This window comes from Lithobates pipiens, unplaced genomic scaffold, assembly GCF_037356315.1.
Source record: "Lithobates pipiens isolate NorthernLeopardFrog02 unplaced genomic scaffold, aLitPip1_a1.2 Scaffold_1, whole genome shotgun sequence".
NCBI lineage: Eukaryota > Metazoa > Chordata > Amphibia > Anura > Ranidae > Lithobates > Lithobates pipiens.
In genome coordinates, this window is record NW_027507685.1 from 152,359,746 (window position 1) to 152,384,032 (window position 24,287).

Consider the following 24,287-nt stretch of genomic DNA (forward strand, 5'->3'; position numbering starts at 1 on the left):
GCAGATACTGATCCCCCCCCCCCCCGCTTTTGCCGCTCTGGTCTTCCCCGACTTCGAAGAAATCCGCGACATCGCGTCGAGTTACCTGAGAGACTCTATTTTTCTTTTTTTTGATTTTTTTGCTTCTACTGGTACACCGGACTTTGGGGGGAAGGGGATAATATACAAAGTTGTAGATTTGTTTTATGTGGTTTTTTCCCTTTCTTCCTGGGGTCTGGGGGTGGTTTTTTTGTGCGGTAGCTTCTCGGTGGTCCTTGTATAGGACATTAGCTGCCGCTTGCAGATTTTTGTCGCTTGATCGGATTGTTGTATATCCTTTCTTTTTTTTGCATTACTTAGAGTTTTCGGGTATGGGTCTATGGGCATAACATTTGCTATCTCATACTGTGCCGGGAGGTGGCTATGTGCTCTCCCTGTTGGTAGGACTCTCCCCATTGATTTTCTTTGGTGGAGACTCCCACATTTCCAGACTTAGATTCTGGTCTACGTTGTTATATTGTGTTTAACTTCTGTTGCTTAATTTTTTTTTTTTCCATTGATACTGGGTGTAGTTGCACCCACGTGTCGTTTTTTTTCCCTCCTCTTCTTTCTCTCTTTGCTTTCCTTCCAGTCTTCACTTTTAACTCTTTTTTTTTTTTCCCTTGAGGGTCAGCCAGCGGCATTTTGGTTCATCGCAGAGGTCCATGTGTTGCCATTGTTCGGTGAGTCTGTCTATCATGTACATTTACGTTTTTTATCATGCCCCGGTTAACTGACTCGACTGGAACCATCCGACTGCTATCCCATAACGTACAGGGATTGGGCTCCCCATCTAAGCGGATCCAGGTATTTAACTATTATAAATCTCTGCATATAGATATTGTAGCTCTTCAGGAAACACATTTTGCCTCCTCTTTCACCCCCCGCTATATACATAGAGATTACCCTGTGTGTTACTTTGCTAATGCCACAGAGAAAAAACGTGGGGTAGCACTCTGTTTGTCACGGCGACTTTCATTTACGGAAAATAAAGTACTGCGGGATCCAGAGGGGAGGTTTCTACTGGTTAAAGGTCACTTGGGGAGCAATTTGGTAACAATTCTGGTTTATTATGCCCCCAACACGAATCGGGTAGCATTTTTTAAAGCTTTGCTCCAGTCATTAGCGTCGGAATTTGAGGGTGATGTGATCCTAGCCGGAGATTCTAATTTGGCACTAGATAATGTCCTGGATAAATCACACTTATCTCGTCTTCGATCCCCTCCCAAATGTAGCCGAATTTTTGCTCAATTACTACATCGTTATGACTTAGTCGATGCTTGGAGGGAGGCCAACCCTACCGCCCGCGATTATTCTCATTTCTCTAGGGCCCACAATCGCTATTCACGTATTGACCATGTGTTCCTCGCCTCGGGACTGTTACCTAAACTGACTGCAGCTAAAATTGTATCTACACCTTGGTCAGATCACGACCCGGTAGTATTACTGTTTTCGAATCTAACGTTTAAATTAGCGAAGTCCCACTGGAGGCTCAATGAGTCTATCCTCGGCAATGAATCTCACTGTACAGAGATTATAACGCACCTAAAAGCATATTTTGCGGTTAACAAAGCAGAGGACACCAACCCTGCTATTAATTGGGCGGCGCATAAGGCCTCCATTCGGGGCTCTCTAATTCAATTGACGTCCAGACTTAATAAGGCTAACAACACCTTGATCTTAACCAAAACTAGGGAATATGAAACCCTAGCTACCCAACATAAACGACTCCCTCATCCGGACTTATTACTTAAGCTTGAACAGGCCCGCACCGAACTTAATATATGCCTTACTACAAGGGCCGAAAAATGCCTTCGTTGGACCAACCATAGGTTCTTTACATGGCGTGACCGTCCAGGTTCCTTGCTAGCGCACAAACTTACCCCTAAACACACACATACGGCTCTCCCTAAAATTAGACTTTCAGGGGGTAATCTTTCTCAAAATCCTCAGAGTGTCCTTCACGAATTCCAGAATTTTTATACTACACTATATGCCCCAACTCACGACAATGCGTCTGTTTCTATCAACAATTTCTTAAGCACTTTATCGCTGCCGTCTCTTACGGAACCTCATAGAGAAATTATGGACCAACCTATCACTTGTGAGGAGTTACACCACACCATTAAATTATTATCTGCATAAATCGGCTGGTCCTGATGGACTCCCTAATAGCTATTATAAAAAAAATTCTGAATACCTGGTCCCTCATATGGCTCTCTATTTTAATTCCTTACGAGACGGTGGCGAAGTACCTTTAGATGAAAACAGGGCCCACATTAGTGTTATACCTAAACCAAACAAAGATACTACTGATATTCTTAATTATCGCCCTATATCATTGATTAATTGTGATCTCAAAATCCTTACGAAATTATTAGCATTGCGATTAGGCGCCTTTTTACCACAATATATACATAAAGACCAATCAGGTTTTATACATCAATGCCAAACTTTAGACCAAATTCACCGATCCATAGCTTTGATTTCTGCGGCTCGCTCTCAATGGGATGCTCCTGGATCTCGGGAACTGCTTTTGCTATCACTGGACCTTCATAAGGCCTTTGATAGCCTTAATTGGGACTATTTATTTACTACTCTTGGGGCCTTTGGTTTTGGTCCTGTTTTTATTTCCTTATTACGAAAACTTTATAGCAAACCGTCGGCCCAGGTCGCTATCAGGGGTTATAGATCATCCTCATTTCTCATTGGCCGTGGCACAAGGCAGGGATGCCCACTTTCTCCATTACTTTTTGCGTTGGCAATTGAGCCTTTAGCGGTAGCGATTCGATCTCATCCCCGAATTCATGGAATATGTTGTGGACAGCAGGAACATAAATGTTCCCTGTTTGCCGATGATGTTCTTATGTATATTACCAACCCTACAATTACCCTGCCTAATTTGTTGTCCCTATTTCGTCAATTTTCCCAACTTTCAGGACTTGCCTTAAACACTCAAAAAACGATGGCCCTTAATGTCTCTTTGCCCCCTTTAATGGAACAACAGTTGCGACGCGATTTTCATTTCCAGTGGACCTCAACATCTATTCCATATTTAGGTATCCAATTGACATCCTCGATTAGCACTTTATACAAAGCTAACTATCCCCCACTTTTTCGCCGATTACGAGAGGACCTTTGGTGTTGGGCGGATTATTCCTTATCTTGGTTTGGTAAGATTAATTCCGTCAAAATGACGTTTCTCCCCAGACTACTCTATTACTTTAGGACCTTACCCATTGCAGTCCCGAGGAGAGAATTGCAACAGTTACAAGGAGATGTTCTCCGTTTTGTTTGGGGTAATGGGAAACCCCGCATGAATAAATCAACATTATATACCTCAAAATTGCGCGGTGGGCTTGGCCTCCCTAATTTGCAAGCTTATTATCAGGCAGCTCAAATAACACAGCTCTCATATACCACAGCCAGGGGGTCTCAGCCCCTTTAGGTGTCTATTGAAGCCCTTTCGTGCCACCCTCTTGCTATTGGCTCCTTGCTGTGGTTGCCGAGTCGCCTTCGCCCTCCTATCTTATGCCCCACCCTGTCTCACTCCCTTGAGGTTTGGGACAGGGTGCGCCATCGTAAATTGTTAGTGTCTTCGCATACTCCCTTGGCTCCGGTGTTTTGTAACCCAGAGTTTCCACCTGGCTTGACTCCACAAGTATTCCAGTGGTGGCTCAATAAAGGCCTCCTACGGATAGGTGACTATTTCGATGGGAACCGACCTCATTCCTTGCAGTACTTTATAGAGACAATGCAGATGCCCCCTAGTGAACTGTTTCGGTATAATCAAATTGTGTCCTTTATACGCTCTAAACTCGGTTTGCTAGATAGACCGTTTACTCTTACAAATTTTGAATTATCTTGCCAGTCACAGGACTTAGTACGGGGACGTATATCTACTATTTATGCTTCTATTACGGACCCACTTACTAAACTCCCCTATATGACCCATTGGGAACAGGACTTGAATCTTACCTTTGACCTGTCTGATTGGCAAGATATAGCTTATGCTTTATCTAAAGTATCTGTTAATACTGCACTGATTGAGGCGAATTACAAAACTCTACTACGATGGTATTTAGTGCCAACCAGGATAGCTAAGATGCATCCGTCTGCATCCCCCATGTGCTTTAGACGGTGTGGTCAGATGGGTACAATGTGCCACATTTGGTGGCAATGCCCGATAATAGTTAGATTTTGGATTCGTATATATTTAAGCTCATCTACACGGTCACTGGGGTTAATATTCGTAGAGCCCCAGAAGTAGCGCTTTTTCAAAAGCTCCCTGATGGGGTTCCCAAGAAATCTTTCAAACTGATAACATATATAATTCTGGCTGCTAGGATAACTATAGCTAGATATTGGAAGCAGTCGATGGTTCCTCTTGACTCTGTGAAACTTAAGCTTAACTGGATTATGGTCAATGATAGACTCACCTGGACCCTCCGTAATAATTCCAAGAAATTTAATATGATTTGGGATCCGTGGATCAAATATGTTTCCCCACTGTGACTTGCCGCTGGTTGACCCTCCCTCTTTCTGTCCTTCTTTTTTTTTTTTTCTGCTCTTCTTCTCTCTTTCTTCCCTATCTTTACTGTCTAACAAGATATTTTTTATAATTTGAAAAAAGGTCAGACGCTACTCTGTGCGGTCGTTCCTTATGGAAGGGGGGTGTAGGGGAGTTCTCCTCCCCTCCCTGTTTTTTCTTTTTTATTATTTTTGCAATATAGATATAAATGGTTCTCTGGACAAGATCCAAATGGGTCTAACGGAGTGTGGGGCACGCTTGTGAATTTGATTGGTGAAGCACCATACTCTTTTGAGCTACTCTGTAATGTGTAGTCTATCATTATACTGATTACGTTTAGCCTATTTGACTTATGGTTTTGCATTCTCATGTTTTACTGTTGTCTGACCCGGCCACTGTGTGGGGTAAGGGTCATATTTTTCAGAGTTTACTTGTTCATTGACCGTATTACTTGTGATATTTTCTTACTGTCTCACCTTGCAATATAAATAAAAACATATTGAAAACAAAAAAAGTCAAACAAATACCAAATTTATTGAGACAAACAAAACTTAACACTTATCAACAGTCGTTGAGGAGTTAATTTCCTGGCCCACTCGGCATCCCAATGCAATGCCAAGGACCAAACACAAAGCACAGATTTAGGAAAGATTACAGAATAAATTGCAAGCAGTAATTTTATTTTTATTGAATTGAAAATTTGAAAGTAGTTTCAAGTAACAAAAATGTGGTCCCACAGTTCGTATTGAAGATCGTCCTTTATGATTGGTGTGTTAAGCGAGGAAGGCATTGATTGGCTGCTCAGCATTAAACCACATGTAACATTTGGTATTTCAGCTGCGATACCATTTTTATTGATTATTAAGCTAGCCCCAAACAAGAGGATTTGACTGGCTGCTTCAATACCTTTAAATGTCCAACATTTGGGTCGTTAGCATTTTATTTTTAATAAACAGAAGGTGTCATATTATTAGGCAACAAAGGGGTTATCTTCTTTTGCAGTTTCTCATATTGTTGCTTTCATGAAGTCCAAGCCTAATGGCAAAAAATTTACTGACCAACTGCAATACCAGATTACAGCTGCAGGGGGAGTTACAAATGGAATCTGTAACTGTAGTTCCCAGTCCTGTAGAAGTGAACCTGACAGTTTATATTTAGATGTAAAATGAATAACTTTGCCTACCAGCAGCTACTATTTCATTAACCAAGAAGCCATAGACCTCCCCATCTTTGATGGTAAACCGTGACCCTATGTGTTAGTATGAGTGCTGTCCCTGCTTAGTGACATAGGATAGGTTAAGATGGGCTCCATAATCAGAGAAGTAAGGCCCCTAGTGACACACAAAGATGATTTTACAGAGTGGTGGTGTCAGCTCTTAAGCGAGCCATACATTTTTCTTGTTTAATTCCATGTTCTGAAGGCGAAATTTTTGGCCAACTTTAGGCAAGAAGCAGTTCTTGCTAGCACATAAAGGCCATCCCAGGCAAGAGGATACAGTTTAACTAGAAAACAACTTTAAAGAGAACCAGTCACATAAAAAAGTTCTGTAAAAACAATTTTCAAAAGAGGAGCAAGTTAGCAGTTAGTGCCTGGAGTTCTCAGCAATCTTTTGTGTGCTACCAAGGAGTCCCCTAGACCCAAAGACAGGCCTTAACTTCAGACCAGGCTGAGAGCTTTGGTTCCCCCAGTCACAATTATTCAATGAAGCTTCAGCCATCAGGAAGAGCTGCCATTTGAGTAATAGGTCATAGGCACCAAAGTTCAATATGAACCCAAGGCTGATGTGGAAGGGGGGCAAACTCAGGTTAAAAAAAAATAATAATTATATATATATATATATATATATTATTTTTTTTTTTTAAAAGGGGGTAGAGTTGTGGCAGCTTTCATGGTCTACCTTCAGAAAACCATATTAGCTTAGGGGCTGTTTGTACATAATAGGATGATATAAGATATTGCAGCTCCTTAGATTTACCAATGGAGTACAGGTCTATAATCATAATTCATTTTAGTTATTAATTTACAAAAACTTAGTAACAGTTTTATGGTGGTGTATACTTGAGGTGAGTGTAGCCGGATGTTGGTGTACAAGTAGTCACTTCTATATATACACATCATGCTTAATGCATTAAACATCTGTTTCATTTGCTACGGGAAGTTGGAAGCCTGCGACCTTTTCTTTTCACTAGTTGTAGCTAATTTTTCCCTGCCATATATCACTGGGAGGCCAGGGATTGAGTTTTTGAGTTTTGATTCAGGACCGAAGAGAAAGTATGAATCAAGTTGACTGTTGCCTCCAGGTATCAATTGTGTCTCCCCTGGAATGAATGCTTTATTTATCTGTATAAAAGCTATTTTATTACTATACTACTTGTGTGTTTTAATCATTGTACTTACTTCCACAAATCTGAAGGGTAAATACATGAATGAACCTGTCAATAAATGAATAAATGCAACAGGGAATTTAACCCCTTGTTACAGGAGACTGAGGTGTTTTTTTTCCCTTAAAATTTTTTTACCCAGCGATCCTGCCCTGTACTGGATCTGTGAAGGAGCAGTACTGTACCCCTAGGACAGAACTACAGATTACCTACCTCTCTAGTTTTACACATAACAGGGTGGGAGAGCTTTGCATTGAGCTGGGAATAAAATGTAACTGATAACAATCAGCGAAGGAAGTTATCAGCCCACTAGATTTCTGGCAGGATCAAGTTCTTTTTTTGCAGGTCACAAAACACTTTGCAGTGGTATATTTAACAGACCAAAAATATGCAAATAAGTTAAGTTCATTGTTAGTGCGAACATATGCTTCAAGTAGGCTGTGAATAAATCTGACGACCAATACAAATCCTGCTGCGTTATAGACTGGATCACACTGGATTGTTTCTTAATCATGTATAATTGCAATAAGTACTTTGCCATGCTGTTTAGAATATTGCGCTTCCCTACTCTATTTTTTATTTTGTTTTGTTTTTTTATGGATATGCAAAGGAAACACTCTAAAATGACACAAAAAGCAGCAAATGTTCTGTGTAAATTCAATTACTTGACAAACGTTGTTCGAAAGCACTTCAAATTTTTTTTTGCTTTTAAAGTGATTGTAAAGTCTTGTTTTAAAAAACTAAACTAAAATAACAAACATGTTATACTTACCTGCTCGGTTTCAGTGTATTTGCTCAGAGCAGCCCAGATCCTCCTCTTCTCTGGCCCCTCTTTGGCTCTCCTTGCCCCTCCCTCCTGCCCCCACAGGAAGCAGCTTACTAAGGGGGCACCCAAGCTGAGACGCAGCTCCATGTGTCCATTCAGAAGCAGAGCTGCGGTTTGGCCCCGCCTCTTCTCTCTCCTGATTGGCAGCAGTGGAAGCCAATGGCACCGACACTCGTGGACATCGCTGGATAGAAATTAGGCTCAGGTACGTATTAGGGGGGCTGTTGCACACAGAAGGCTTTTTATCTTCCCTCTGGGCTTTTACACTGGAGACACAGCAGCAGCTCTTTCAGGGCGATTTGCAGGCACTATATTTAGCGATGTAGCGACTGCAAAGCGCCCCAGTGCGAAAGGGGTCTAAGGTATTTACTGGCAGAGAAAAAAAAGTTTTACTGTCCAAAGTTTAAACAACAAGGGCAGAAGATTTAATAGATGGAAAGTTGAATAAATGACTGAAGGTCCACTCTAAGTAAATCTGCTTACACTTACAAAGGTCGGTGGGCTTAAATAGAACCAGGGGGTGGAGCTCAGAGGGGCAGCCCCCTAGGAAAACTTAGGAGGCAACCTAGGCGTGTGGCTGCCTGTGCCATTATATCTAGACCTCAGGGGTCCCATGTTCACCCCGATTTTTTGTCTGGCCTAGTAAAATCACTAAGACCGGCTGTCATTCTGACAGCCTGGTCCAAAATCTGTGCTGCAGGGACTCAGAAAACAGTATCAAGCACAGTGCCTGATATTTTTACTGCAATGACAACATATGCAAAGTTTAATTCCTCAACTAATTAGTTACATTCTGGAATTTGAGATAATTGTTCTGGCCTTCAAACTGCTGCCTTAGGGGTTCATTCAGCCATACAAGCATCACTGCTGATGCAGAGGGCCCCGAACTATAAACAGGCCTGGGGCCCGAGGCCCACATGTGGCACTTAAAGCAGTATTAATCCCAAAAGCAAACATTTATTATATTGCATCTTACCAAATTATAGATGTGATGGCTGCATTAATTTTCTATTTTAGGCTCGCTCTCCTTTATTTTCATGTTGTGATCCAGTTAGTAAGTATTCTGTTTTTTTAACAGAACAAGCTCTCTTGCAGTTACAGGGATGAGACAAATCATCTACCCGTGCCAGGAGTGCTTAAAACGGTCAGCTTTTCTTTTTTTTTTTTTAAGCAAAACCTTTATCCCAAAAAAGAAAAGGGAAAATACCGGTAACTGACTATAAAAGTATTAGCTAGAGTTTAGCTTAAATGTCTTAGCCGGTGTTAGTGAATTTAAATCTGCTAGTACATCTAACACTTGCATCCTTCCAGATTAAATGCTTACTAAACCCAGGACCCTGCATTGGCTATATCTGGTCTCCCACAATACATAGAAATGTAATGTGTTTAGTAAACAAACTGATAAATTCCTTTTCTCATCAGCATTATGACAGTCGTGTCACTTCTATCAGTGTCTGATTAAAGCTTGTAGGAGGAGTTTTTTTTCTCCTCTGCCTGTCCTATAAGGCTGCATGACTCCCAGACTTTGTCTGGACAGCGCTGATTGGCCCTGTGCTGATGACATGCTCCCACAAAAAAATAAAAAAATTTATCTCTCTAGCAACACACACCAAACTGAACATGTGTCAAGTGCCAATAAGGCTTTGTTCTATCAGCAGATGGATTGGGGGCAGTAAAAAGGGGAGGATCAGAGAAGACAGGATCAAAACAGCCTTTTTGCACAATGTGGAGGAGTAACCCCTTAAGTCCCACAGGGAGTATAACAAGCATGCTTTACTGCATATACAGGCAGAGTTTACGGTTTTGGGTTTAGTAACATTTTAACAGCGCTGCCGACCAAAGCCAAAGGTGGCCCCTGTGCTCCTTCATTCAGAGTGGAAGCACTGTATTATTATTATTATTATTATAAGACAGATCACTGGGGAAAAAGCCTAAAAAAAAAAAAAAAAGAAAACAAATGCACCGGCACATCTAATGATCAGTAAGCTGCAATAAATAACATTTTTGGTTTTGGGTATAATATCACTTTAACATTACATTCCAACAAATGTGCACATCTCTTCTGCCTGCTTTCTCCTAGACATTTTGTCCTTTAGGCTGAGTTCACACTGCTGCAGTGACGAGATCGGATGTGATTCGCACTGCACTGCAGTGCAGTGCGAATCACATCCGATCTCTGTGCGATGCGAGTTCAGCCATACATGAATTCGCATTGCATCCGGCCCAAACTCGCACAGGACCCTTTTTTTGGTCCGCAGCAGAATCGGATGGCGTTGCGATCCGATTCCTGTCCGAGTTTGCAGATCGCACTGCGATATGCGAACTGATCTGGGGGTGTCATTAACTTTTCACTGACACTCCCAGCAGTTTGCATAGGGCAGTGTGAACTGCCGCCGGGAGGCATGCGATGCGGGAACCCGCAGCGGATTCGCAGCGTTCCCACATCGCAGCAGTGTGAACCCAGCCTTAACAATGCAAATGTTCTTTTATCTCGAAGAGGACTGTAGGAGTAGCCTGAGGATTATCCATCCCGCCCGTCTTCTTCCCAGTAATTAGTGCTCTGATTGTTTAGTGCCTGTAGAATAGCAAATTGCTTCTTAACTGCACTGAAACGGGTTAAAGAGAAGGACATTTCATGGATTTAGGCCTAAGCTTTAATGGCTACATAGCAGCTCAGTCGTGTTTATTAAAGTGCCTGCAATTCATTTTTGCTCTCACCAATTAATCATCCACAGAAGGAACAAATACCTCCCTATGGTGTGACCACACAGCAGCAGCAATTAACTGCACACAATCGCACAAATCTTTAGTTGCAAGCAATTAACCACAGCTACTTGCTATAGTGTAGGTTATGCCAAAGCTAGACATTTGTTAACTTGTCTCCACTTTGCGCCAGGGCCATACTGTGTTTCCAGCTGTCCAGTTGCATCACATAGATAACAAAGATGCTACAAAATCAAGTTTTATAATCTCTAAACAATACATTCCCTTACAGAAATTAAGGTAACAGATTCTGTGAAAATCCAGTAAACACGTCTCCAGGAAACCATTACTACACCAAGTGTGCCCACATGTCATTTGTAGCAGTTATTGGCCAGGCTATCATGTCGGGGGGGTCATTCTCCAACTACACCCTACATTGCCCGATTCTGAAAAAAAGACTACAAGGCTTTCAAATGATACAAGATAACAGAAAAGGTGATAAAACACATAAAATAACTGGGAAATACACAATCTCAATAAAATCAATTTGTTTCTCTTATGAAATACAAAATGAAATTCAAAGAAACACTTAATGGCTTAGGCCCAAGGGCCCAAGCGATGAGGCAGCTTTCATGCACCATGGTCTTCCCCTTAAGTAACTGGGTGGTACAATTCTCATTAGTCATCCAACACGTGGCATACAATGATGAGCACTTCAGGGTTCTGAACAGGTTTTCACAAAGCCGCTCCAAGGCCAGAAATGTGTCTAGTGCATTGGCTGGTCATGAAGGCCAGAGAAGAGGCACGTGGGAGAGCACGGCAAGTCCCGGCCATATGCCTGTAGAATGATCCTTCTATTAGGAGTGTACAAGGCATGCTTAACATGGTAACACTTCACCAAATATGTCTGTCCATGTAACACATGTAGAAGGTAGCTGATCTGACCTCAGATAAACTCGGATCAGCGGTAACTGCATTGGTGATCCTGTGAGCCTGGTGGAGTGAAGTGTCCAGGTCAACGTAGTGCAAAGTCATGGTCAGCCATAAAGGAAAACTGTATCCCCTGGGGCTGAGGCCTGTGCACACACTCATTTGGAATCCTGAAGCTCCTTGGCTTTTTTCAAGATAGGCAGCACATCTCCATCAGACAGGGGGTAATCCTGCAGAGAGGAAAAGTGCATTAAAAGGTCAGAGTGGAGGTTTTGGGGAAGAGGGACACACAGAGGAGGAAGAGGAAACAAAGATAGAGACGGAGGAGTAGGAAAGAGGGAGGAGTGGGAAGAAAGCAGAGGAGGAGGGGGGGGGGAATCAGGGAGAGAGGAAAAAATGGAAAAAGAGGGAGAAAAAGAGACAGATGCTTTAATAGGGACATGTAGATGGTGTGAGAGAGGGAGGACAGAGGGAGTGTCAGATATTTTAAATAAGATACAGCACTCTCTCTGTCCTTTTCTTATCTTTGTTATGCCCACCTGGAGCAGCCTCATGTTCACTGTAAAGTCTCCCTCTAATAACTGATCGCGGATCAATCTGAGGAAAAACAAAATCATTTAGCATTCATTTGAGAACAATGACAGTGGTAACACATTATTGTAAACCAGCGCTCCCAGAGTGCCACCATATCTGATTAGTACAGCTGTCAAACTTGATTTGGCCTACACTGCAAATGAAATGTAACATAGCAGAACAGCATATTTTGTAAAAGAGGGGAAACTGAGCAAGCCACAGGGCTGGACATTTTTCTGCTGGGGTATGCAAAGCAAGTAGCTTACACAGCCCCCCAATCACCACCTAGTACTAAATATAACTTCTGGGTGGACTAACCCTTTAAATAGGTCAAATATTTAGCGTTTAAGGGCAAGCATAAAGAAATATCTAATATATATGGGAAAAAACTAGTGCGCTCCACCTAAAATATCATACAGGAAAGAAATAATGTATCTAGGAAGCAGCCAGCATAAAAAAGTGATCTCTACACTAAAAGTAAATATAAATTAATAAAAATGCGGCGCTACCAAAAAAGTGTTATAACCGATCAGTGAATAGTAATCTCCAAAAAATTAAATCAAATAATTTCCACTGAGTGTAACATAAATACAATAAAAAATAAATCAATATTGATAATTCAAAAAATTCTCGTGTATACAATACATGTGCAACAATTAATGAACAAAAGTCAGTGAAGAAATAATCAAACACCTAAAATGATCCGCATAAATCATCCAAATGCAAACATGTAAAATTACATATATGAAATTATGTGTAAAAATAGTAAAGTGAAAATACGTGAAAAATAAACAAAAATAATTAATCAAACAACCAATATAAACACGTGATAGTCCATAATTAACGTGCACTGATAACTGATGCCATTGCAAAATATATAAATAAAGTTCATGCAAAAAGATGTGCAAAGATGATTCCCACGAGTGACAAATCACTGCAAACTTCAGTGCATTTAATGGGTGCACCACCTATTTCCCCCAGCCTCTCACCTCCAATAACTGGAAAACAGGCACTATGTATAGGGATAAACTGCTGGCTTCTATTTCGTTCACACTGCTCCACCGCTGATTGTTTTTCACTGTGATATTGAATATTAAATGCCCTCCCAATAGCTCCAGGATATCCAGATCATACAGGGTGGAAAAACACAGAGGGCTCTCATGTGTAGTAACTTCAATATTTATTGTAATCAACAGTAACAATTCACTTACATTTAAAACTACAGCAGAGTGTGCAGCAGACGCGGACTTCCGGTTTCGGCCGTAAACCGGAAGTAATGGGTCCGACACCGAATTCCTTCCCTGACGCGTTGCGTTACAGAACGTAACTTTTTACAGCCGAAACCGGAAGTCCGCGTCTGCTGCACACTCTGCTGTAGTTTTAAATGTAAGTGAATTGTTACTGTTGATTACAATAAATATTGAAGTTACTACACATGAGAGCCCTCTGTGTTTTTCCACCCTGTATGATCTGGATATCCTGGAGCTATTGGGAGGGCATTTAATATTCAATATCACAGTGAAAAACAATCAGCGGTGGAGCAGTGTGAACGAAATAGAAGCCAGCAGTTATCCCTATACACAGTGCCTGTTTTCCAGTTATTGGAGGTGAGAGGCTGGGGGAAATAGGTGGTGCACCCATTAAATGCACTGAAGTTTGCAGTGATTTGTCACTCGTGGGAATCATCTTTGCACATCTTTTTGCATGAACTTTATTTATATATTTTGCAATGGCATCAGTTATCAGTGCACGTTAATTATGGACTATCACGTGTTTATATTGGTTGTTTGATTAATTATTTTTGTTTATTTTTCACGTATTTTCACTTTACTATTTTTACACATAATTTCATATATGTAATTTTACATGTTTGCATTTGGATGATTTATGCGGATCATTTTAGGTGTTTGATTATTTCTTCACGGACTTTTGTTCATTAATTGTTGCACATGTATTGTATACACGAGAATTTTTTGAATTATCGATATTGATTTATTTTTTATTGTATTTATGTTACACTCAGTGGAAATTATTTGATTTAATTTTTTGGAGATTACTATTCACTGATCGGTTATAACACTTTTTTGGTAGCGCCGCATTTTTATTAATTTACATAAAGAAATATCTATTGCAGCTGAAATGCAGCAATGCTAGCCTGTGGCCCTTGATGGTGGCGATACGGCTCCCTTCTTCCAACCTCTATTGTGCATCAAAGATGTAGGGAACTGAAGTCTGTTATATTTCTCTATGTGAATCAATAGATCACAGACTCTGCCTTCTGGAATCCAAACTACTGTCCCCTAAAAGTGGGCAAAGTTAAGAACAAGCTGGCATTTCCACTGTAACAGGTATTTTATTATGTTTAAAAGTACAGTATGGATTTTGCCTGTTTAAACTTTGCTTTATACTTATCCAGAGAATCATTTAAAAAAAAGAAAAGAGAATTCCCAGTGGGGATTTCTGGGGTTTCCTTCTCTTGTTAGAGAATCATTTTAGGACTTACTTGTGCGAGTGTTTATGGACATACACACACAGCTCGGCTTGGGAGCGCACATGCGCCTCCTTAACACCAGGCTTGCTATAGGAGGCACCTGGAGGAAGGAGAAGTTGACAGTGCCGGTGTTCTGTCAGAATAGGCGACCCGTCAGATTAGGCAACAGTGGTGAAGTTAATCTGACAGACCACCTGCAGTCATAAGGCACCAGTGGACATCTTACTACATCGAGCTACATCTGGAATCAATATAGTATATTTAGATACGTCATGCTGTTTTCATATTACATTATCAAAGCCTAAAGGTTTAGCCCTGAGCAGTGCCGGGTGTACCAACATGGTCTCTGCCACCTTCCTACTGCTAACTTTCAGTATCTCCAAGCATCACCGGAGTCCCCGCACCTCTGGCCAAATGCGGTACTGCACACCCCAGAGGCTTGAATCCTGCTCGTCTAGAGAGACAATGCTCGCAAAGCGAGTCAGGATTTAAAAAATAGCTTGTATAACACATTACACGGAAACAGAGTTTCCACTGTATTTATTTATATCCACTCACTATATTGCTGAAACAACTGTGGAATTCAAGAAGTAGCTGGGTATAGTAACATGTCTGACTGCAGGTGTTCTGTTACATTAGCAAAACCTGCTACGCATGCGCAGCTCATATTCATCTGACGGAACATCACTTCCGTTACCTAATCTGATGGGTCGCCTATTCTAACGGAACATCGGTATGACACTGGCAGAGGAGGTGGAAAGAGACTTTTCTGTGCAATATCATTATACAGAGCAAGTAAGCATTGGCTTGTTTTTATTAGAGAGTATGTAAAGCCAACACTTCATATTCCTGATATGCGATTGCTGTACCATGTACTTGTATTGCATGTTTTTGAATTGTATGTTCAAGGGGCCTTGCTCTAAACTAATGTTGTCCATGTAATCAGATTTCTAATCGTTACAGAGTCATACAAGCAGACACTGTTCCGAATGTGTACAGAAATTATTCATTGCGATTACGGTTACGTACTTTATGATGGTTTCTCATGATTCCATGTTTGCCACACTACTTTGTTGTACTGTAGTATGTGCTTTGCTGAAGAGCGAAAAAAAAAAAAAAATATATATATATATAAAATGTAATAAAGAAAACTGACCACACATTGTGGTCAGTTCTCTAGTTGTGCGGGAAACTCTTTTTGCACTCCTCCAATGATCAGACTTCTCCTCACACACCCTTGTCTTTACACGTGCTGGTTGCATTAGTTTCTTTTTTCAAACTTTCCCTTTACTTAAATCTGGTAATCCTGCCATTAACATACTTCCTGTCCTAGAGTGACAAGTATACTGTGTGGCACTGTCATCCTAGGAGTGTGTTAGGACTAAAGCTGGCCATACACTGTCAGTGGACTGAATGAAACCAAAAATCAATAAATAGATTCCTCCACCCACACAAACAAGTGAATGGACCCCCCCATTCCCAGGAAATTGCATTCTGACAGCTGCAGCCACCAACTGACAGAAGTCTATTAAAGCTATTTCTGTTAAGCAAGGACATCCACACACTGATAGACATTAAGCCAGTTCCTGATGACCTAGCTGAATTAAGGTCAATGTATGGCCAGCTTTAGTAACACTGTTAGGACTACATAACACCTCCTTCTCTCACAGGGGGAGGTGTTTGGTAGACTACACAGATAGCAAGGAACATCAATAACTTTCCAGAGAGCACAGGTAGTTCAGCTCACAAAATTGCTGCCTGGATGAATAGCTTTTTTTTTAACACTTGAACAAATATAATAAAACCCTTTAACTAGAAATAGAAATGTAATGCAAATGAAAGACATTTTTAGCATTCATTGTTACCCCATATCATATTTCTGATAAGTGCCTGCTGTACCATGTACTTGTATGAGAAAGTATCCTGTTCCATTTGTGTTGCTTCCTTTGTGTGAAACCCCTGGTGTTCATGCCAGTCCCTTTGCTTTCCTATTTTTTTTTAAAATGACCACAATAGGAATTTTCTGGCTGCGCTGAGAACTCAGCCTTCTCTCCTTCAATGATCAGACTTATGCTGACAACACCCCCACCCCCTCAATGCCATACACTGGGAAGACCAGTGTATGGCTATTTCTCCACCCCCACCTTGTTGAGCTTCTTATGCAGCTGAGAAAAGAGGGTATGTGATCACTTATTTAAAAATAAAGGGGTTATATATATATATTATTATTATTATACACACACACACACACACGTTTTGCCTTATATTTCTATTTTAAACTAAATAGGTTGTTTTACAAGGTTACGGTTCACAAATACTTATAAAATGCTCCTGCAAGCAGATTTGCTGATGCTTACAACTAGACAACATTAGCCCAATAGTTTCTGCAACACTTACATAAGCATGGCACAGGAAACTTTCAGAAGGAAGTCAAATCTGTTCTCATCAGCAAATAAAGAATCCCAGATACGGATGACATCAGGAAGCACAAACTCCTGGGAAAGCAGCAACGTCAGCCATCGGAAGGCGAAGAACTGAGGCTTGATGTTCTGTTCTTGCTGCAAGAGACAAATATAAAAAGGTGGGGCCATCCCTTCCACAACAGAACTATTCTTACTTTCCATAATATTCTGCTACCTTCCAACTGTGGCTGAAAATAATCATGGACACACTTGGAGTGATTTACTAAAGAAGCGGAGAATGGTCACTCAAAAAATTATGTGATTACTCACTTCAATGATTGAATTATGTAGAAAGCATCTGGTATTTAATGTGAACAGGAACATTATTTTCATATGATTGTAGAACTAAAGTGACTATTCACACTTTTTTTCTTTTTAATTTCTAACTCCTTTAGCAAATTAGCCCCAAGGTATAAAAAAAGAGTGTGACACTGCTCTAGGTTTGGGGACCACTAAGACAGCTTAGGAAGATAAAGCAGGATTTCTGTTCTCACAGTAAAATCTTTTTCTTGAGAGTCCATTGTGGGACAACAGAAGTCCTAAACCTTGAGGTTCTACTGCCTACAGGATGACTGTACGCTCATAAACAAAAACTGTAGGCTAGCTCAGGATAACATTCCAAGAACATGATCATTAACACAGAAGGATGAGGTCTTCTCCCTGAATGAACTCCTAGAGAAAAAAAAAAAAAAAGAAGAAGGATAAAAAATGTTCACATCTTTTGAGGGAAACGGGAAGTTTTGAAACATCAGTACATCCAAAAGCAGTCCAATTGAAGGGTGGGCAACACAGAAATAAAATGCTAACAGGCCCAATAAAAACAGGAAACTGGAGACTGAAGATCAAAGAGCTGCTTGAGGAACCTAAACACACGAAGGTCCTCTGGGTCTAGGTTCTTCAGGCTGAGGAAGTCTGCCTGACATTTGTCAAGCAGCTAGCAACCAATCAACTGCTGGTTAACATGAAAAGTTAGCTTGGCAGCTCCCGCCCTCCATCCGAAGTTGTCTTGTCTCCAATGTCAGCTCTAGACTGATGTGCCTCCCGCCATCCATCTGGTGCTGTCCTGCCTTCGATGTCAGCTTGAAGAGGATGACAGCAGTGATGGCGGCTTAGCAGAAAAGCCAGCTCCTGAAATGGCAGGATCGCGGCCAGTCCAGATGGGACAGTGACTCAGTCTGGATCTGGACCATGGTCTGCCATTTTGTGAAGTCTCCTCTAAAAGATGGGAAGGAATGACTTTCCCAATTAAAGACCTGGATTCACGAGAGACAACTTAGTTCATGGTGACTGACGAATCTGTCTCTGCAGAGATTGGCCTACGTTAACAGAATATGTTGTGTTGTAGAGGTCTGGAGTAAAACTGAGCAAAAGGGACTGCTTGAAAGAGGCTACCATCAGACCCATGAAAAAATTAAAAGCTGGACACAACTCCGATACAGGAGAATTCAAATCCGAGACCAAAGTGTCTTATGTTTCTCCTGTAGAAGGAACATTCTGGCCTACTGGTGGTAGGAAGCAAACTTGTAGTGGGAGGGATTATTCTGGGCTGGCAGTTCAGGACTTCCTGTGTCCCTGGAGTTGGGGTTTAAAACTGCCTGGAGAAGACCTATTATTAAAGCACAAAATGGACACCAATAATCCAAGCAAGTTAAGGTTATAACCTACCTCTATACTCTTATTTCAGTTTAAGCAACATTATTAACCAAACAATATAGTTCTACATCATGGACAAGTCCGCCTGTAATTTTATTTTTAAAAGAGTATAAAATAAAAGATGTAACTTCTTTAACCACTTGGGACCCGCGCTATAGCCGAATGACGGCTACAGCGCAGATCTCCTTTTCCGGGACTACGTCTATTGACGTAGTCCCGTGCACGAGCGGCCTGCGCGCCCCCTGAGGGGCGCGCGCTGTGATCGGCGAGTCTATGAGACTCGCCTGATCACCGATCAGAGCAAGGGGTCGATACCGACCCCTTATCACGTGATCAGCTGTCAGCCAATGACAGCTGATCATGTGATATAGCGGAGCCGGTAATCGGCTATTATTCCTCCTCGCGCTGACAGCGCGAGGAGAAAAAAAAAGCCGATCACGGCCAGCCCTGCCAGTGCCCACCTGCCCCCTGCCAGTGCCCACCTGCCCCCTCATCAATAAAGATGATACAAAAATAAGTGCCTCCCGTCAGTGCCACCCAGCAGTGCCCACAGTGCCATCCAGCAGTGCCCACAGTGCCACCCAGCAGTGCCCACAATCTGCCTCAACAAAGGTGCTGCACCCCAGTGCCACATATCCGTGCCCATCAGTGTCATCTACCAGTGCCCAACAGTGCCGCCCATCAGTGCCCAGCAGTGCCACCTATCAGAGCCACCTATCAGTGCCACCTATCAGTGCCCATCAGTCCCATCCATCAGTGGTACCTATCAGTGCCCCTTAGTGCCACCCATCCGTGCCATCTTATCTGTGCCCATCTTTGCCCATCAGTGCCGCCTTATCTGTGCCTATTAGTGCAGCCTATCAGTGCCCACCAGTGCAGCCTATCAGTGCCGCCTCATCAGCACACTTCAGTGAAGGAGAAAAATGACCTGTTTGCAAAATTTTATAACAAACTATTAAACATTTTTTGCATTTTTTTTGTTTGTTTAGCAAAAAATAAAACTCCCAGCTGTAATTAAATACCACCAAAAGAAAGCTCTATTTGTGGGAAAAAAAATGATAAAAATTTCATTTTTGTACAGTGTTGTATGCCCGCGCAATTGTCATTCAAAGTGCATCAGCGCTGAAAGCTGAAAATTGGTCTGGGACTGAGGGGGGTTTAAGTGCCCAGTAAGCAAGTGGTTAAACTAGATATATCATAAAGCCAAAAAGATAAAATGTCCATCATTTCCAATAAGATAACAAAGAGGTTGTATATGCAGGAGTAGTTTGGAAGGCCATCTCTGAGCTAACTTACCAGCTTGAGATACAATTCCTCGTCGTCTTCCTTTAGCATGGAGTACACTCCCTCCATCTTAGAGGTTATTCCACACTGAGAGTCATCCAGGCTTTTGATGAAGTTGTCCCGGATTTCCGCCATTAGGTTAGTGAAGCAAAAGAAGGTATCTGCTTCTGCGTGCTCTATTTTGAGGAAAACACGGTATACATTTATAAAACCTAATTATTAAAAAGGATTCTAAAAGGTTGAATTTGTTTTAAAAGAATATGTTCTACTTACCTGCTCTGTGTAAAATTTTTGCACAGAGCAGCCCCAATCCTCTTCTTTTTGCGTTCCCTGCCAACACTATTACTACTCCCCCTGCCGAGTACCCCCAATAGCAAGCTTCTTGCTATGGGGGCACCTGAGCAGGGGCGCTCAAATGAATAGACCTTGTCCATTCCCAAACAGAGTGTGGCTATGCACCTCCCCCCATTCCCTCCTCATTGGCTCACTGGCTGTGACTGACAGCAGCAGGAGCCAATGGCTCCTGCCAATGTGTGAGCCAATGAGGAGAGAAAGCTCTCATGCTCATTGCTGATGGAGCTGAGGTAAGTATAAGGGTGGGGGGCAGCTGCACCTGGAAGGTTGTTTTACCATAATACATAGAATGCATTAAGGCAAAAAACCTTCTGCCTTTTGAACCACTATAAGGTAACAAGAAAGTCACCTTTTCTCACCTCTGTTTGCCTTTAAAACATTTACCCCAGAAGCACTCATCTCTTCCTGTACCCTAATCGCTACTTTTCTTTAAAAAAAAAAAAAAGCACTGGAAGCTAACCCATCTAACCACCTAAAGTGAACGCCCGCATGGATGCTCCCATAGAACATGGCTTGAAATGGGGGCTCTTGGAAGAGTTGAGAAATGGACACCAACAGGGGGGGGGGGGGGGGGGGCACCAAAAGAGAGAGGAGGCTGTTGCACAGAGCAGGTAAGTATATACATAATTTTTTATTTAAAATAAAAATTTGACTTTAATAGCTCTTTAATGATATAAGTATGTATGCCTGTTAAATGAAAAAACTTTGGGCAAATTAAATGTATAAAGAACAAAATGCAGTTCATAGTAGTTCATTGACTTGGATTTGCTTACATAGGATGGAGACAGCAATAACAAGACTACAGGGCAGAAGGACACCTTAGCTACAGCTCACCTTTCCATGTGCTATTGGGGTTAGTAGCAAATGTGTAATAGATTGGCCCGACTATCTCGTTCATGCCTTGCACATAGGCAATGCCAGGGTTCAGCTTGGCATAGATGAAAAGGATTCGTTCTACCACCTCCCAGTGGGCCTCACAGCCACTGCCAAGCGGCTCCAAATCACCCAACGCATGAGAAGCCGATGTCTTCAAAGGAGAACTCATCTGTATGGAACATGAGGAAAAAATAAATGTGATTTCTTTTTCTAGGGAAAAAGAGGACGTAAATTAGGAGTGAGAACATGAAAACACTAAACACTAGTATATGTACAGCAATCTTGGCAGTTACTACTGGCCACTCTGGTACCCTTATTCAGTTTTTCCTTGGCTGACTTATAGGCACCTACAAATTGATAGGAATTGGGCACTTTTTGGTATATCAGATCCTTCTGTGTGCTTTGTTGTTCCCCTCCTGTCCACGATATAACCAGGTTTTGTGTTCCACTCTCATCACATCCTTTTATGAAGTCAATTGACATCACAGTGGCTGTATGCAGGAAGATCCTGATAGCCAGAATTGGTGGCAAGGGGGGAGAGCAGGAGCTGCTGATGTCACATCTAAGATGGCGGCACCCAAGCAGTTTCTGCACAAGCACAGGGCAAACATTTCCAGAGGTATCACTAAGCACAATCACCAAAATCTCAGATGAGATTTAAGGTGTGAATGTCATTTCAAAAGCAATTTTTAAATCTACAGCTTTCATCCAAATCATACTAGCAATCCTATAAGATCTTTGTTCAAACACTACATATTAGAAGGTGACAAAGCTCTGTCACAGAGTTTTATTCCTGTGTTGTCACCCTGACATATGGACTCCTGGTGGAGGCTACCACTATTAGAAGCACGTCCTGAGCAATGATGTGCAGCCTCTGCTGGAGGGCATGCATGTAGACAAGAAATGGCTAAAAGTGGCAAAAATAGATCAGCAACACCGAGATGCACAAAAAGGGGGGGGGGAGATAAGACGCCCAATGTTTATATGTTACAAACTAAATTTTATCCACTTAGGGTTGACAACTACTTTAAACAACTTGATCTCCAGATCTACCCCCCCCCCCCCCCCCCTTTCATGACCAGGCCATTTTATGCGTTACAGCACTGCGTTTACTTTAACTGACAATTTTGAAAAAAAAAATAATACAAATATCTATATTTACTTTCTGCCAATAAAAGAACTAAAAAATAAATAAGAAATCTTCATAAACTTAAGCAAATATGTATTCGGCTACATGTTTTTAAACTAGCAATGGTGGTGACCAACAACTTGTAATGAGGCTCCGCTATTGCGGCAGATAATCTGACACTGACACTTTGGGGGAACCAGTGACACCAATACAGCGATCAGTGCAAATAATATACACTGTACTAATGACACTGGCTGGGAATGTGTTAAACATCTAGGATGATCAAAGAGTTAAATGTGAGCCTAGTCAGTGTTCTTGTGTGCTGCTTTCACCAAGGGATGTGATGGATTTTCTTCTCCGCTTTGCTGGAAAAGAAAACCCATCACTACCCCACTGTCAGGACGGAGCTCTGCATTATTTACATGTATGCAGTGCTCCATCCATCCCCTCTCTCTATTGGCTGGCACTCACAATCGACTTCATGCATTGACTAATCACAGCAGAAGCGGTGCACACCCCCAACCCGGAAGTGCACACACAAATTATATTATATATATATATATATATATATATATATATATATATATATATATATATATATATATATATATATATATATATATATATACACATATACATATATACATACATACATACATACATACATACACACACACACATACACATACACACACAATTTTTTTTTTTTTTAAACAAAAATATGTAGAAAAATATGCATCGGCCTACACGAAGGAAAAAAATCATTTTAAATATTTTTTGGGGATATCATAGAAAAAAGTAAAAAATAATGCGTTCTTTTCAAAATTGTCGCTTTTTTTGCTTATAGCGCAAAAAATAAAAAAAACTGCAGAGGTGATCAAATACCACCAAAAGAAAGCTCTATTTGTGGGGGGGAAAAAAAAAAAAAAAAGGACGTCAATTTTGTTTGGGAGCCACGTCGCACGAAATTGTCAGTTAAAGCAACGCAGTGCCGAATTGCAAAAAAGTGCTCTGGTCAGGAAGGGGGTAAAATCTTCCGGGGCTGAAGTGGTTAAGGTTAAACCGCTTCCCGGTGGGAATGGACGACTTGGTAGCCTACATGCGGGACATTGATCTCCCTAGGTTGATGGAAGAAGACAGAACGCTTCTGGAAGAGGGGATCAAGAGGGGATCACTGTAGAGGAGGTGGAGGCAGATATCGCATCCTTTTCTCCTAGGAAATCTCCTGGGCTAGATGGCCTGCCTTCCGAGTGGTATAACACAATTTGGGTGGGTATGACTACACAATTGTTCAAAGTATTTACTGCGGCAAAGTCGGATGGTAGATTACCTCTTTCTATGAGGGAAGCCTTGGTTGTCCTGATCCCAAAAGGGGGGGGGAAGGATCCCAGAGTATGTGACTCCTACCGTCTGATCTCGCTGATGAATGTTTACACGAAGACATTAGCCAAGATACTTGCGGGTAGGCTTCAATCAGTCATACAAAAGTTAGTAGACGCGGACCAAGCGGGTTTTATTCAGGAGAGGTGTGCGCAAATGAACATCAGAAGACTGTTTGTGAACTTACAGACAGCTCATGACAACTCCGGAACTAGAGTGGTGGCCTCCCTGGATACAAAGAAGGCCTTTGACTCCGTGGAGTATCTATTCCTTCTCCTCGAGTCCTATGGTTTTGGCCCGGTATTTGTGTCCTGGGTATGGCTTTTATACACAGACACATTGGTGAGACTGAGGATAAATGGCATTATTTCAGATTCTTTTACCATCTTCAGGGGAACCAGACAGGGGTGCCCATTGTCGCCCCTCCTGTTTGCTCTGGCCATAGAACCCTTGGCAGTTAGGCTCCGCAGTTCTCCTGGACTGATGGGCCTTCGGTTGGGGGAGTTTGAGGAGCGTGTCTTGCTCTATGCAGAAGATATGCTGCTGTATCTGCAGGACCCAACTCACTATTGGAGGCATTCCGATTGGTCCAGGAGTTCGGTGATTATTCCGGATTCAGGATCAATTGGAATAAGTCCTCTCTCTTCCCCATTGATGATGGTGTGGTGGTCCCTTCGGACTGCCCCATCCCATTG

At 41.8% G+C, this 24,287-nt stretch overlaps 1 protein-coding gene across 1 annotated transcript in view; it reads right to left on the reverse strand.

Moving 5' to 3' along the window:
- Positions 1-5,064: 5,064 nt before the first annotated feature.
- TBC1D13 (TBC1 domain family member 13) overlaps positions 5,065-24,287 on the reverse strand; it is a 39,084-nt gene continuing 19,861 nt past the window's right edge. The window contains exons 8-12 of the mRNA XM_077478678.1: positions 21,042-21,252; positions 19,866-20,029; positions 16,852-17,012; positions 11,930-11,987; positions 5,065-11,620 (exon numbers count right to left, since the gene is read on the reverse strand). Of these exons, the coding sequence (XP_077334804.1) occupies positions 11,549-11,620; positions 11,930-11,987; positions 16,852-17,012; positions 19,866-20,029; positions 21,042-21,252 (666 nt within the window). The 3' untranslated portion in view covers positions 5,065-11,548. The remainder of the gene's footprint in view (positions 11,621-11,929; positions 11,988-16,851; positions 17,013-19,865; positions 20,030-21,041; positions 21,253-24,287) is intronic.